We start from the raw sequence: 14,735 nt of genomic DNA, 5'->3' as shown, positions 1-14,735 counted from the left end.
AATTTACTCAAGATTGTCAAATGGGATATCAAAAAACTCGAATTTTTGTCAGAATTACAAATCCGAAGAAAAAAATAACTCTTTTTCACCTGTGGAAAATTTATCAGTGAGAATACCTTTCATCGAAGGGCTGCCCACGAAACGGGTTTTGGTAGCAACTTTCGATTTTTATAAAAGTCAGCTACGTAGTCTTCGCATTTATGTAAAAAGGCCATGTTTTTGTGGAGCGTTGCGACATTCCATTTTTGACAGTTGATATAAATTGCAGGTATACGTATAGGTTAACGCAACATGTTTAATTAACAGCCTTTTGCTGACGACAACGCATGTACTTCACCAAGTGATATAATTTCGTAATTTCTTATACATTTTTTGCGTTTTTTATTGTATGTGGGTATACATATGTTTGTACATAAACGTTTTGGTCGTATCAAAGTGAAAAAAGGGACTAGCCGCTTATTGTTATCTTATGGCGGTGCCAGAGCAACAAAGCAAAGCAACGCAATTGAAATATATTATTTCATATTTTTTCACTTATCTACCACAAAATATTTCTACAAAACTTTACCTTTTTTTATAAATTGTAATAAGTTTTTATCAGCCTACTTGCTGATTTATTTGAAAATAATGAAACCGAACGGATTTCTTGGAGAATTTTTTTTGCGTATTTTAGGCAACTCTATAGCCATCTGACTTCAGACCCCATTCTTGGAAACGAATGAACTTTTGTTTACAATTGAATGAACAGACAGCTGATTTCAAGCCCCATTCCTGGAAACGAATTGAGAGAGAATGAATGTTTCGTACATAGTGTACCTATACCAAGTGTGTTCACTAAGCGATAAACGTCAAAACTACAAACAGCCTCGCTCACCTGATGGAAATCTCAGGTCTAGAGTCGCATTTTTAGTCTCAACGACAACATTTTTGACTACCAATCGTATGGACTTTTTCAATTTTTCAATCATTCGGAGCATTCGGTAATGGTATCCATTTTGAATTCGCTGTCATTCCGAATCCAGCGAGTGCCTGTCAGAATGCTTGACAGATAAGTCAACACACTTGTACTTGTACACTATGGTTTCGTATCACGTCATCAGTGACTATGATAGTGAAAGATCGTCCCATAGTGTACATGTACAAGTGTGTTGACTTATCTGTCAAGCATTCTGACAGGCACTCGCTGGATTCGGACTGACAGCGAATTCAAAATGGATACCATTACCGAATGCTCCAAATGATTGAAAATTTGAAAAAGTCGAGACGATTGGTAGACAAAAACGTTGTCGTTGAGACCAAAAATGCGACTCTAGACCTGAGATTTCCATCAGGTGAGCGAGGCTGTTTGTAGTTTTGACGTTTATCGCTTAGTGAACACACTTGGTATAGGTACACTATGGATCGTCCATCACTAACCTGCAGCGTCCGTTACGAAACCAAAAACAAATTTGAAAGATTTGCAAAATACCAATAGCTGGCAAGAAAAGTAAAATTTTCTATAAAAAGTTCATACATTAACTTTAATTTGGTAAGCATTTTTCTTCATTTTCATGATAACAATGTTAATCATTTTACACTCTTCTTTATATCAAATAAAAGGTGCGAATTCCGACCTCCCAGATATGGACTTAAGACTACTACGCATATATGGGTCGGAATTACTTGGACATTTAGACCGGCTAAACGTTGCACAAAAAATAGTTGCAGTACTGCTCGCTAGAACTGTGGACTTTCATCTGAGTTGGAACTCCCAATATTTTAACAACAAGTTCCAGCCGAATGCGTTTAAATTTAATACAAACTGTTCACGACGGACCAAACGTCAACGTTACGGAAGAAACGTAAAGCTACGAAAGAGGTTGCGGGAAAAAAAGAGTTCGGAAAGGAATGTAGTATGTAATACACCAAGTAAGTCAGCAGGTGCAACAGGCAAGGTCAATGCTTCCAAACAACCAACAATGATTGGAAATGTAACATCAAAACCGGAATCTCGGACTACGCCCCCTTCCTCTCCTGCAACAATTAAACAAGAAATTCCGCCATCAAAAGACTGTCCAGTTTTGGAAAAAGTACCCGAGATATCGGGTATGCTTTTCCAATTGGCATCGGAATTTCGCGGTCAGATAAAAGCTTTGCAACAAGTATTTGATGCCGAATTAAACGTTAGTTTTGAAACAAAATCTGAAAAACAAGAACCAATAGTAGCAGAAATAACCATAAAAGATGGTTGTCAAATAAATTCTAAAGCTTTTGAACTCGTCCGTTCCGTAATACTAAAATCAGTTGGAAAATTGCAAAGCTTGAAGAAACCGACCACTCCAATATTCTATTGCATGACGAACGAACTAACGTATATAAATATACTTTGTAAAGATGAGTATGCATATAATTTCTTGCAAGAGTGCTTTGAGCGCGCTATGACAGTGTCAGTCCGTCCCTTAAAAGCGAGAACTGATCGCTTATACTGCTATAGTGCCATCTATAAGGGTATCATTGATGATGGTAATAAACTTTTGTTGCAAATTCGTTTACATATACCGAAAATGCATACGGATCATTGGATTGTTGCAAATATCATAGAAATGTGTGAGGAGGAACAGTATGAAACACATTGTTTATTTTTAGTTGATGAATTATCTTCTTTGATGCTGGAACATCAATATGCCAATAAATTGTTAATCAATTTGACCGAAGTGTCGTTCCACAATCACGGACAGCTACCAAGCTTGGTTTGAGTTTTCATGTTTATTTACTTATTAATTAAGCATAACGCTACTAATGTTTATAAAAAAAAGTAAGATATTTATAAATTTTTTGTGCATGGAAATAATTTTTCTACCTGAAATTGTTTAATTTAAATTTTTATTTAATTTCGGTAACAACTTTTTAAGAGTTTCGTAAAGAACTATTGCGGGCTTTTACTTGAAATTTATTATTAATAAATAATTTTTGTATTAACTCAAACTTCGTAATAGCAACTCACATAAGTTGACTAAAACATCGCTTGTTGTTGTTTTTGTTGTATTATCTAAAAATACACTCCCCGAAGGCTTTGGGGGGTGTTACCGATGTTGATGATCCTTTGTCCGATACAGATCCGGTACGTTCTGGTAACAAAGCACCATTAAGATACTAGCCCGAACATCTCGGGAAGGATTAATATTACCACAATAAACCTTCTAAGCCATACCGCCGCCCTCCCCACCCCTTGAGTCCCAAAATATCGCTTAGAATTCCTTAGAGGTATGTAAAGTTAGGTTGAAATAGTCTCACATAAAAACCAAACTCACATTGCTAAATTGAAAACCATCAATTCAGATCATTATCTTCATTAATCATCCGAAAAATTTTCAGCCCTATTCTGCATTTCGACTTGCATTGGAATTTTTTCGATTTGGCAATTTTGGTATTCTGTGCTCCAATCTCTTTCGATCCAAATTCGAATCGTTCGATTTTTTGTATTCTGCATTTCGATCGTAGTTCCGTTTTTCTAAGTTGAAAATTGGTTGGCGGAAAAATATTTTCTTTTTATTTTTTTTATTAATTTATAACAGAATTTTAACAAAAATGTAAGTAAAACTTGTTAAGAAGCGTAGAAGGCGCTTCCCAAGGCAGTCGGTTCTATGTACCGGAGCGACTCGGGATTTTTCCCGACCAAGGACTGTCATTTCAGTGTAACCCCATTTAATTTGTTTCGTCCCTCCCACAAATTGTCATCCTCCCAGCAGCTCCTTGCAGCAGGACTGCTCCATATTCTCTTGCTCCGGGAAGGTATCGAATCCAATCCGGGTCCGTCTCCTGACCCCGGTCCTGAGAAATGGTTTTGCTGCATCTGCCGGAAAAGAATCTTTTTAGGACGGTCATACTCTGTTCAGTGTGTCTCGTGTAAGTGATGGTTGCATCGGACAGGTTGTTCTGGGCTTGATCCCAAAACCCGACGTCCACGTAACTTTTATAAATCTTTTGTGGCTCCTTGCTGTTCACGCCCAAGGGCGCCCCGTAGTCTACGTCTAAGCGCCCCCCCCATTACCTTCCAGCAGCCCCGCTGCTGCTCGCGCCTTACGGCGCCAACAACTCAAACAGCTGCTACCACTCATAACTACAATCTTCGTAGTAGAGTCGGAAGCAATGCTGAGCAACAGCCCCTGCCCCCGTCTTCTCCCCCCCTCTTTTCCGGCAGCAATCGTGTAGGTCAGGGAACCAGACTCTTAGTCCCTACCTCCGTTTGCACCGTTTGCCAGCACAGAATATATATGTTTGCGACATCCGCCCAATGCAGCTCCTGCCTTGGGTGGTGCCACTTTCCTAGATGTTCTGGTCTCCGCGACGGCAACCCCTCGACGGGTTTCATCGCGCCATGTTGCCAGGTCGCAAACCCAAATCATCCGGGTACCCCAATGCTTGCCCAAGGACGCCCAGCCCCAGGGCCACAACAGCAATTGCGTCCTGGCCTTCCTCAACCCAGGAGTAGTCACCCGTCACTTACCCCCAGAGTGGCGACGTCTCCCCTCATGCACTTCAGAATTCTGCAGTTAAACTGTAATGGACTAACTGGGAAGATTACGGAGATAGTCAATTTCATGAAGCGGCACAACATCCGCATTGCTGCGATTCAAGAGACTAAACTCACAGCACGATCTGCATTGCAGACCTGCTCTGGGTATAATGTCCACAGAAAAGATCGCGAGAGCGGAAATGGAGGCGGCCTCGCGTTTATAATACACCACTCTGTGCAATATCACATATTTGATCCTGGCATCGACCGCAGGGACAACGTCTTAGAACGTCAAGGTCTATCTGTCCGGTCAGGCGATGCAAACCTAGAAATCATCAACATCTACATCCCCCCTGCCACCTGTTGTCCCGGTGGATACCGCCCTAATATCAGAGCCTTACTCACTGGAAACAATCGTATTATTTTAGGCGACTTCAATGCCCATCATGATCTATGGCACTCAAATTTGCGGGCGGACAGTAGGGGCGAGATGTTGGCGGATCAAATAGAAGAAACGACGTTCTGCACAATAAACGGAGACGCCCCCACACGTATGGTAGGAAGCTGTCACAGTTCGCCAGATATCTCAATCGTGAGCGCAGAACTCGTAAACTGCGTCAACTGGCAGCCGATGGTATCATTGGCATCCGACCACCTGCCTATACTTGTTTCGCTCGAGCGTACCGCCGACTTCATCGTCACCGAAAAACGCACTTTCATAAACTTTAAAAAAGGAAAGTGGGAAGAATATAAATCCTTTACAGACAACCTCTTTGCTGCCCTCCCTATCCCGACTGATGCCCGCCAAGGGGAGCGTGCCTTCCGCAAGGTCATTGAATCCGCCTCGGCACGTTTCATTCCCGCCGGGAGAATTCCCGAAATCCGGCCCCACTTCCCGGCGGAGGCCGCAAACTTAGCGAGAGAACGTGACCTTATAAGGCAGCTTGATCCAGGCGACCCCCAAATAAGGGATATAAACCAACGCATCAGATTGCTTGTGGATGAACACAAGCGGGCGAAATGGGAGGAGCACCTAAGAGGTTGTAACCTCTCTACCGGTGTGGGTAAACTTTGGTCCACCGTAAAGTCCCTATCGAATCCGACCAAGCACAAAGACAAAGTTTCCATCGCCTTTGGCGACAAAGTGCTGTCGGATGCGAAAAAATGCGCGAGCGCTTTCTGCCGACAATATATAATGCATTCCACGGTCGACAAAGTTAGACGGAGGGCCAACAGACACGCACATAAACACAAATTCAGCGCGTCACCAATCACCATCACCGCTAAAGAGGTTGAGGACGCCATTGGTCGCGCTAAACCATCCAAAGCAGTGGGCCCAGACGGCATAGCCATGCCGATGCTTAAAAGCCTAGGGAAAGAGGGTTTCAAATATTTAGCGCAGGTCTTCAACCTGTCCCTTTCCACCTTTGTCATACCCGAGAAATGGAGAATGGCCAAGGTGGTCCCGCTACTAAAGCCTGGTAAACCAGCTAACATAGGAGAGTCGTATCGTCCGATATCTCTCCTATCGCCAGTAGCAAAGACGCTCGAAGCCATTTTGCTCCCTTATTTCCAAGCAAATTTGCAACTAGCCTCCCATCAGCATGGCTTCAGAAAACTCCATAGCACTACCTCCGCGCTAAATGCCATTAGCACCCAGATAAATTGCGGTTTAAATCAAAACCCCCACCATAGAACAGTACTCGTAGCGCTAGACCTATCAAAAGCTTTTGATACGGTCAACCATGGCTCGTTACTGCAAGACCTGGAAGGGTCTACCCTTCCCCCATGTCTTAAAAGGTGGACCGCAAATTATCTGGGTGGTCGGCAGGCATCGGTGCTATTTAGAAACGAAACATCAAAGCCAAGGAGAATTAAACAAGGGTGGTGTCCTATCCCCACTTTTGTTTAATTTCTACATATCTAAGCTACCTTCACCACCGGAAGGAGTCACAATCGTTTCCTACGCCGATGACTGCACAGTAATGGCCACAGGCCCAGGCCCACAGATCGATGAGCTATGCAACAAAATAAACGGCTACCTCCCTGATCTCTCCAGTTTTTTCGCCTCGCGAAACCTGGCATTATCACCGACTAAATCTTCCGCGACCTTATTTACAACATGGACGTCCCAAATGTCGACCATTTTGAACATCCATGTCGATGGCTCTACGCTACCGACTGTCCTACACCCCAAAATCTTGGGTGTGACGTTTGATCAGGATCTACATTTTGGTGAGCACGCAGCCGCAATTGTTCCGAGAATTCAGAGCCGTAACAAAATCCTCAAATCCCTTGCTGGCAGTACCTGGGGAAAAGATAAAGAAACGCTCATGACTACATACAAAGCAATTAGCCAGCCGATTACGTGCTACGCGCCACCCATATGGTCGCCAAGCCTAAAAATTACCCACTGGAAGAAGCTACAGGCCTGCCAAAATACTGCTCTCAGAATTGCCACGGGCTGTCTTCTTATGTCCCCAGAACACCATCTACATAATGAGGCGAGAATACTCCCCATCAGGGAAAGAAACGAGATGCTGACCAAACAGTTCCTGATGAATACCCAGAAACCTGGGCATCCCAACAGACATCTGATTGACGAGCCAGCACCGCCTAGGGGCTTAAGGAGTCATCTCCGTAAGCATTTTGAGGAAATACGGCATCTGAGAACACAGCCGTATGAAGCGAAAAAACACAAGCAGGTCCTTGGTGAACTCCACAAACAGGCGTCGGACCTTTATGCCGGGAATTGCCCGGTGAACCCAGTACTCAAAGTAAAGTATCCAAAACTTGCGGAAGAGGAACGCATACTCCCCAGGGAAACGCGTGTCACTCTGGCTCAACTTCGTTCTGGATACTGTAACAGGTTAAACTCTTACCTATCCAGAATCAACCCCGACATACAAAATGTATGCCCCGCTTGCAATGTGTCCCCACATGACACCAACCATCTCTTTAATTGTAATGTGGAACCAACGCCTCTAACACCCCTTTCCCTATGGTCCACCCCTGTTGAAACAGCAAGTTTCCTTGGACTCCCGTTAGAGGATATTGATGACAGTTTGTGATCGGTCGCGTCTGTTAGGTGGGGCGAAGCACTGCTACAACAACAACAACAACAAGCGTAGAAGGCTTGATGATGATTGTTTTTTATATGTTTCCAGGACATGTCGATGTCGAAGTCCTTGGACGTATTTGCCCCGCAAAAGTATCTAACAAATACTTGAAAGCATCCTTGTTAAGTCGAAAGTTTTTTTGAACCTAAATAAGAAAATAAGTCATTAAACTTTACCACTTTTAAGTTCAATTTCTTACAATTCGTCACTCATCTCAAATGGATTACACAAATCTCGCAATATTTGCCTTTCCATTCTCGCCTGGCAATTTTCGTATGCGTTGCTTTCCAACTCCATAAATAATGCCGCGGCTATTGATTCCATTATAATAGACAGCTATAATTTGTGTCTGTTCGTTGGGTCCAGTTATATGCCAAAGCAAGCTGCCGGCGTAGAGGAAGGTGAAGCAAAAACGTAAACAATCCTTGCGCAAAGAATAAATAAACCTTTATAAAGTATTTTAGGCCAGTGCAATGAAATTAGCATCCTTAAAATTCAGAAAATGTCAACTATATTCGTGCAGGAATCCGTTTTAACAAAAATTGGTGGCCACGGCAGAGAATTGGCCAAGGCGAATTCATATAGGTGGTGTTATCCCATCAGCTGATTGCTTCTTCTTGATAATTTTCCATACAAAGCCTTGTACAACAAAATGTCAGTTAATCGAAATCTATAAAAAATTTCTTTTGACTTGACATCAAGGCGAATCTATACCAGGTGGTGGCAAAGCGAATTCAATCAATTCGCCGTGCAGATGAATGTCAAGTCAAAAGAAATTTTTTATAGATTTCGATTAAGTGACATTTTGTTGTACAAGGCTTTCAGCCCAATTCTGCATTTCGACTTGGATTGGAATTTTTTCGATTTGGCGATTTTGGTATTCTGTGTTCCAATCTCTTTCGATCCAACTTCGAATCGTTCGATTTTGTGTATTCTGCATTTCGATCGTAGTTCCGTTTTTCTAAGTTGAAAATTGGTTGGCGGAAAAATATTTTCTTTTTATTTTTTTATTAATTTATAACAGAATTTTAGCAAAAATGTAAGTAAAACTTGGTGAGAAACGTAAAAGGCTTGATGATGATTGTTTTTTACATGTTTCCAGGTCAAAAACAACATGTCGATGTCGAAGTCCTTGGACGTATTTGCCCCGCAAAAGTATCTAACACATACTTGAAAGCATCCTTATTGAGAAAGTTTTTTTGAACCTAAATAAGAAAATAAGTCATTAAACGTTACCACTTTTAAGTTAAATATCTTACAATTCGTCACTCATCTCAAATGGAATACACAAATATCGCAATATTTGCCTTACCATTCTCGCTTGGCCATTTTCGTATGCGTTGGTTTCCAACTCCACAAATAATGCCGAGGCTATTGCTTCCATTATAATAGACAGCTATAATTTGTGTCTGTTCGTTGGGTCCAGTTATATGCCAAAGCAAGCTGCCGGAGTAGAGGAAGTTGAAGCGAAAACGTAAACAATCCTTGCGGAAAGAATAAATAAATCTTCATAAAGTATTTTAGGCCACTGCAATGAAGTTAGCATCCATAAAATTCAGAAAATGTCAACTATATTCGTGCAGGAATCCGTTTTAACAAAACTTGGTGGCCACGGCAGGGAATTGGACAAAAGAACAACAAAAACACACGTACAATTATGAAAGCTCTTCACTCAAAAAAATAAACACTGCGGCAATATATTCTATTCCTTTTCTTTGTACAAAATGGCTTGGATAATAAAATATTAACATTTTTCAGTGTTTTTTACAAATTTTCTTTAATTCATTTTGTTCCATTGTTCACACATTCCGTACAAACAGCTGATTTCGAAAAATCATTTGCTCTTCCTCTTCTCGTTACGATTCCGTCGTAATGCAGAATACCGAACTTCGATTTAAGCGGAGCGTAGAACGGGAACGTAATCGAAATGCAGAATAGGGGTGTTTGTATGGAAAATTATCAAGAAGAAGCAATCAGCTGATGGGACCACACCACCTATATGAATTTGCCTTGCTTGACATTCATCTGCACGGCGAATTGATTGAATTCGCTTTGCCACCACCTGGTATAGATTCGCCTTGGAAAAGAACGACAAAAACACACAATCATAGTGTATGATTTATTATAATTATGAAAGCACTTCACTCAAAAAAATATAACATTGCGGCAATATATTCTATTGCTTTTTTTTGTACAAAATGGCGTGGATAATAAAATATTACCGTTTTCAGTGTTTTTTACAAATTTTCTTTAATTTATTTTGTTATTTTTGGCGGCCACCGTGGTGTGATGGTAGCGTGCTCCGCCTACCACATCGTATGCCCTGGGTTCGCACCCCGGGCAAAGCAACATCAAAATTTTAGAAATAAGGTTTTTAATTAGAAGAAAATTTTTCTAAGCGGGGTCGCCCCTCGGCAGTGTTTGGCAAGCGCTCCGGGTGTATTTCTGCCATGAAAAGCTCTCAGTGAAAACTCATCTGCCTTGCAGATGCCGTTCGGAGTCGGCATAAAACATGTAGGTCCCGTGTGGCCAATTTGTAGGAAAAATCAAGAGGAGCACGACGCAAATTGGAAGAGAAGCTCGGCCTTAGACCTCTTCGGAGGTTATCGCGCCTTACATTTATTTTATTTTGTTCCCATGGTGTTTCGTACCAACAGCTGATTTCGAAAAATCATTTGCTCTTCCTCTTCTCTTTACGATTCCGTCGTAATGCAGAATACCAAATTTCGATTGAAGCGGAGCGAAGAACGGGAACGTAATCGAAATGCAGAATAGGGACGCTTATGTTTATTTGGTCCCTCTCTGTGGCTTCTACGTTCGAAATGCTTTGCTTGTTTGTTGCTCTTTATGTGCCCACGATTCAATACACCATGTTGATGTCGGTTATTTTTGAAAAGCTAAGCCATTCGTTGGGTATTTGGTTGCAAAAGTAGTAGCAGGGGGTATTGCGGATAAGAGCAATCCTTTTCCGTTTTTGAATTCGGTACGTACCGACACTACAACCTTCTAGCCAGACTGCTTCAAGCGCCCTTCGGGTAAGTAGATTTTGTTTCCTCGTACGACAGGCGGCAGAAATATTTTACAGCGTGTTAAGGAGAGCTGTAATGAGAAAGCAAGGGCCCTTAGCGGTACGACATGCTTGGAAATGCCCCCACTCGAAGTGGCTGTATTAAACGCGACACCGAAACCATTATAAGTACTGCCACAAGTGTTTAAAATAAGAGAAATTATTCTTTTTTTACTAAATTGTATTTAAAAAAAGGAACTAACAATCATTCACAAAAGCATTGTAAAAATCAAACTCCACAGCATTCTTTTGTTTCCCTCTTGTCGCAGCGTTACCTGCATCTCGCAAAAAGCTTTTGCAAAGCGGCGTGAATTCAGCATTGATGTACTGAAGTTTGCCTTTCTTAATTTTAGGTTCGGTTTGCTTGGGCACAGCTATGGCGGGATTGAATACCATTTGTGTGCTATCAAACTGATCGTAGAGTTCATGTGACGAGCTGTGAAAGAAAGAGTTTTGTGTAATATCAAAACTTAAATTCTAAACCTTATTCACTACTCACAGTTTTCCAATTTCTGGCGGCAATGAGCCTTCACCCGATGCTGGTACACCACTCGCAATATGCATAGCCATTTTTCGCACAGTTGGATGGTAGTGTCGCGAAAGCATTGTCAACTCGTAAAGCGCTGTGCTAGCAGCATTACAATACTCTGGATCCTCTAGTGTGGGATCGTAATTACCCGACCCTACGCTAGTGTCGGTATCCAGCAATATGTCCAGAACAGATGTTAATTGAAAGGTGGTCTTTATCGTGCCAAGTGTTGCCAAAGTACCATGATGTAATAAATGCATGCTTAACATAAGCAAACGTTTTATAAATGCCATTAGACGCTGTTGACTCATATTGCGTCGTCGCTTTACTAAAACTTCATCCAAAGTGCCGAGTATAATTCGAAAATCTTCATGATTCTTGCCAGCATCCACAGTGAGTAGATTTTTGTAGAAATGTTGATAGAAGCGTATTGGGTCAATGTTTAGTACCTCACCTTGCCCAGAAAGTATGACGAAAATAGTTTTTATACAATGTAACTGTTCACGATAGCCAAGATTCATTTCTTCCAATATCCTATTGAGTACATCGATAAGGTCGGAAAAGAAATCTAAATTGATCACATGAGCAAACCTGAAAAGTATAGATATTTGTACATCATTTAGGGGTAGGAAACGAGCTGGCAATTAGCATTCGCTTTTTTCGGTTTCATTCGGGCCCAAACAACAAAGGACAAAACACACAAACGGAAAACCTATCGGTAAATCAGCTACCGAGTTGAAAGCCCCTCCACTTTGCAGGGTCTGATAGTAAATGTCTCTCTTTATTATATATCCTAGCGAGCATTACCCGCAACATTTACTTTATTCATTACCTTTTTTAAAACTCAAAACGACCAATTTTATGGTTAGACTACCTTAGAGAAGTTTCACGCTAAGAAGTCCTGCAAAGGGGCAGTGTGGCAAGAAACATCTCAAAAGTTCGTTTTGAGTGAAAAGGGGAGCTAGCAGCTTTTACCCCGTCAGCGTCGATATTTTATATACTCACTCTGCTAAGCCCTCCAAAATGGCGCTTAAGACTTTTGATGTGGGATCATTTTTTAAAACACGAAAATATATTGTAAACAACATTTTCGTTATCTCCGTGAGTTTGTAATGTTTAGTCTGTTTATTTTCTTCTGCACGCGTTTCATCCAACTCCTTGGTGACCTCTGCTAATTTTTTACGCCGCTTGCGTTCCTTTTTTGATAAATTCATCAAACGTTGCCTGTGTGCTTCCAGCTTTTTCTGTTTCAATTCATTTTCCTTCTCCGCGTCTAGATTAACATTTTTAATTTTGAGCGATAACAAACACGTAAGGCATTCAACATTTACATTTGGTAGTTTCGTCTTAATCAAGTGATTTATGCGCCTAACAATGAAGAGCGTCATATCCAATTTCTTATCATTGGCAAAAAGTGTGCAAAAACATTTGTTGATAGCTTCGCGCATATTTTGATAGCGACAATTTAGCATGTAGACTAATAACTGTGCAACATTCTGGACATAATTGAAATATGGGTGAGCAATAAGAAGATCACACATACTTTGCACTGCTACTTCGGCCATTTTTACAGATTGCGCAGTCACACGTCCTTGGCCACGTCTATTAACTACCGCTGTGAGATGTTCCAGTTTTTGTAAGAATTTCTTGAATTGCTGCAGTAGAGTATTTTCATATGTGACTCGTTCCAGTGTTGCTTTGCGCACTATATATAATGGAAACGAAAATTAGTAAAATATCTCAAAAAGAACATGTAAGGAATAATTTATCGGCTGACACATTAGTATTACAAAAGCATAATATAAAATAAACCAAATCAGCCATTCACGTACCTGTATGCATTTTAGTATCCACCTGTCCTACACGATATTCAGGTAAAATGTCTTTGAAAATTTCCGTCACCGACATTATCGCCAGCTTGCGTACGGTTAATAGATTCGGAGCGCCGTCTGCATTGTTATCTTCCATCAACTCAAACAAAGCATTAAAGTTACGCATTTTATCTTCTGGCTTCTCTAACAATCCTGAGCAAATTATACCGATACGATACTTTTGGCGCTCGATTTCTTGCTGACGTGCTATTAACAAATCTGTGGTTGAAATCAGTTTCTTCTTCGGATCCGGCAGTGTACTACCCTCGTTTACAACATCATCGTCACTGTCCTCATAAGCAACATTTTCATCATCATCGTGCTCATTGTCATCTTCGTCGCTTTGTTCTGTTTCTTCGTTACGTTTCACCTTTGGCTTGGGTATGTAATCTACCTCCGTGCTACGGGTTATTATTTGTCCGTCGCAATTTTTAATTGGCAATAAGTTTATTTTCACTTTTTTCTTCTCATTCTCCTCAACAGCTTTATTGCTGTAAGCTTTTTCCAAACCAATAGCGTGCTTCTCCTCTTCAAACTCATGCACATTCTTACGTTTGCGTTGCTTATTTAAACCTTTTGCATGCAAATATTCCAAATCGTCGCCGTCCAGCATATCAGCAATGTTTTCCACCACTTCGGAGGCATCAATGTCATCATCATCATTGGCAAGTGGATCATTATAGTAATCTGTTTTTTGTTTCCGATTTTTTGGCAATTGTTCACGTTTTTTTGCTTTTTGTCTAAATATATTTTGTTTCCTGTCCTTCGCAGCTTTTTGTTGTGCCAGTTTATGTTGCTGTTGTTTGGTAAGTGGTGTCTTCTTTGACTTTAAATGAGCATTACGCTTTACCGCACTGATTTTCACTTTTTTCTGTAAATGAGGATATATATTTATAAGTGTTACAATAAGCAAGATAGATATTCCAGCAATATCAAAATACTCACCGTGACCATTTTATTTTTTTCAACAAATGCAGATATACATTAATTGACAGCCTGTGGCATAGTGCATAGTGTACCTATACCAAGTGTGTTCACTAAGCGATAAACGTCAAAACTACAAACAGCCTCGCTCACCTGATGGAAATCTCAGGTCTAGAGTCGCATTTTTGGTCTCAACGACAACATTTTTGACTACCAATCGTATCGACTTTTCCAATTTTTCAATCATTCGGCGCACTCGGTAATGGTATCCATTTTGAATTCGCTGTCATTCCGAATCCAGCGAGTGCCTGTCAGAATGCTTGACAGATAAGTCAACACACTTGTACTTGTACACTATGGCATAGTGTACCTATACCAAGTGTGTTCACTAAGCGATAAACGTCAAAACTACAAACAGCCTCGCTCACCTGATGGAAATCTCAGGTCTAGAGTCGCATTTTTGGTCTCAACGACAACATTTTTGACTACCAATCGTATCGACTTTTTTAATTTTTCAATCATTCGGCGCACTCGGTAATGGTATCCATTTTGAATTCGCTGTTATTCCGAATCCAGCGAGTGCCTGTCAGAATGCTTGACAGATAAGTCAACACACTTGTACTTGTACACTATGGCCTGTGGAAAACAAATCACACGTGCACCTTAGAGGTGAATAATGTATCGATAAATGTAAAATAAAAATAAATGTAAGGCGCGATAACCTCCGAAG

At 41.0% G+C, this 14,735-nt stretch overlaps 2 protein-coding genes across 3 annotated transcripts; one reads left to right on the top strand and one right to left on the bottom strand.

Moving 5' to 3' along the window:
* Window positions 1-1,315: 1,315 nt before the first annotated feature.
* On the top strand, window positions 1,316-2,998 carry LOC137236597 (uncharacterized). Of its 2 annotated transcripts, XM_067759389.1 has the most exons (3): window positions 1,316-1,331; window positions 1,390-1,528; window positions 1,600-2,998. In XM_067759389.1, exon 3 carries the CDS (start codon window positions 1,623-1,625, stop codon window positions 2,733-2,735), a length of 1,113 nt encoding a protein of 370 aa, XP_067615490.1. In that variant the 5' UTR covers window positions 1,316-1,331; window positions 1,390-1,528; window positions 1,600-1,622; the 3' UTR covers window positions 2,736-2,998. The 2 variants fall into 2 exon arrangements, with proteins under 2 accessions (XP_067615490.1, XP_067615481.1); XM_067759380.1 differs by lacking the exon at window positions 1,316-1,331 and having other exon boundaries at window positions 1,350-1,528.
* Window positions 2,999-10,841: 7,843 nt separating this feature from the next.
* Noc3 (Nucleolar complex protein 3) lies at window positions 10,842-14,735 on the bottom strand. Its single transcript, XM_067759375.1, has 6 exons — window positions 14,642-14,735; window positions 14,027-14,077; window positions 13,043-13,952; window positions 12,216-12,915; window positions 11,181-11,801; window positions 10,842-11,117 (listed from the first exon to the last, which is right to left on the bottom strand). Exons 2-6 carry the CDS (start codon window positions 14,033-14,035, stop codon window positions 10,880-10,882), a joined length of 2,478 nt encoding a protein of 825 aa, XP_067615476.1. The 5' UTR covers window positions 14,036-14,077; window positions 14,642-14,735; the 3' UTR covers window positions 10,842-10,879.

Source organism: Eurosta solidaginis, chromosome 1 (assembly GCF_040869045.1).
Source record: "Eurosta solidaginis isolate ZX-2024a chromosome 1, ASM4086904v1, whole genome shotgun sequence".
In the NCBI taxonomy this organism is placed as follows: Eukaryota; Metazoa; Arthropoda; class Insecta; order Diptera; family Tephritidae; genus Eurosta; species Eurosta solidaginis.
The sequence above is the reverse complement of the archived record's forward strand: the minus strand, read 5'-3'. Positions and strand labels throughout refer to the sequence as shown.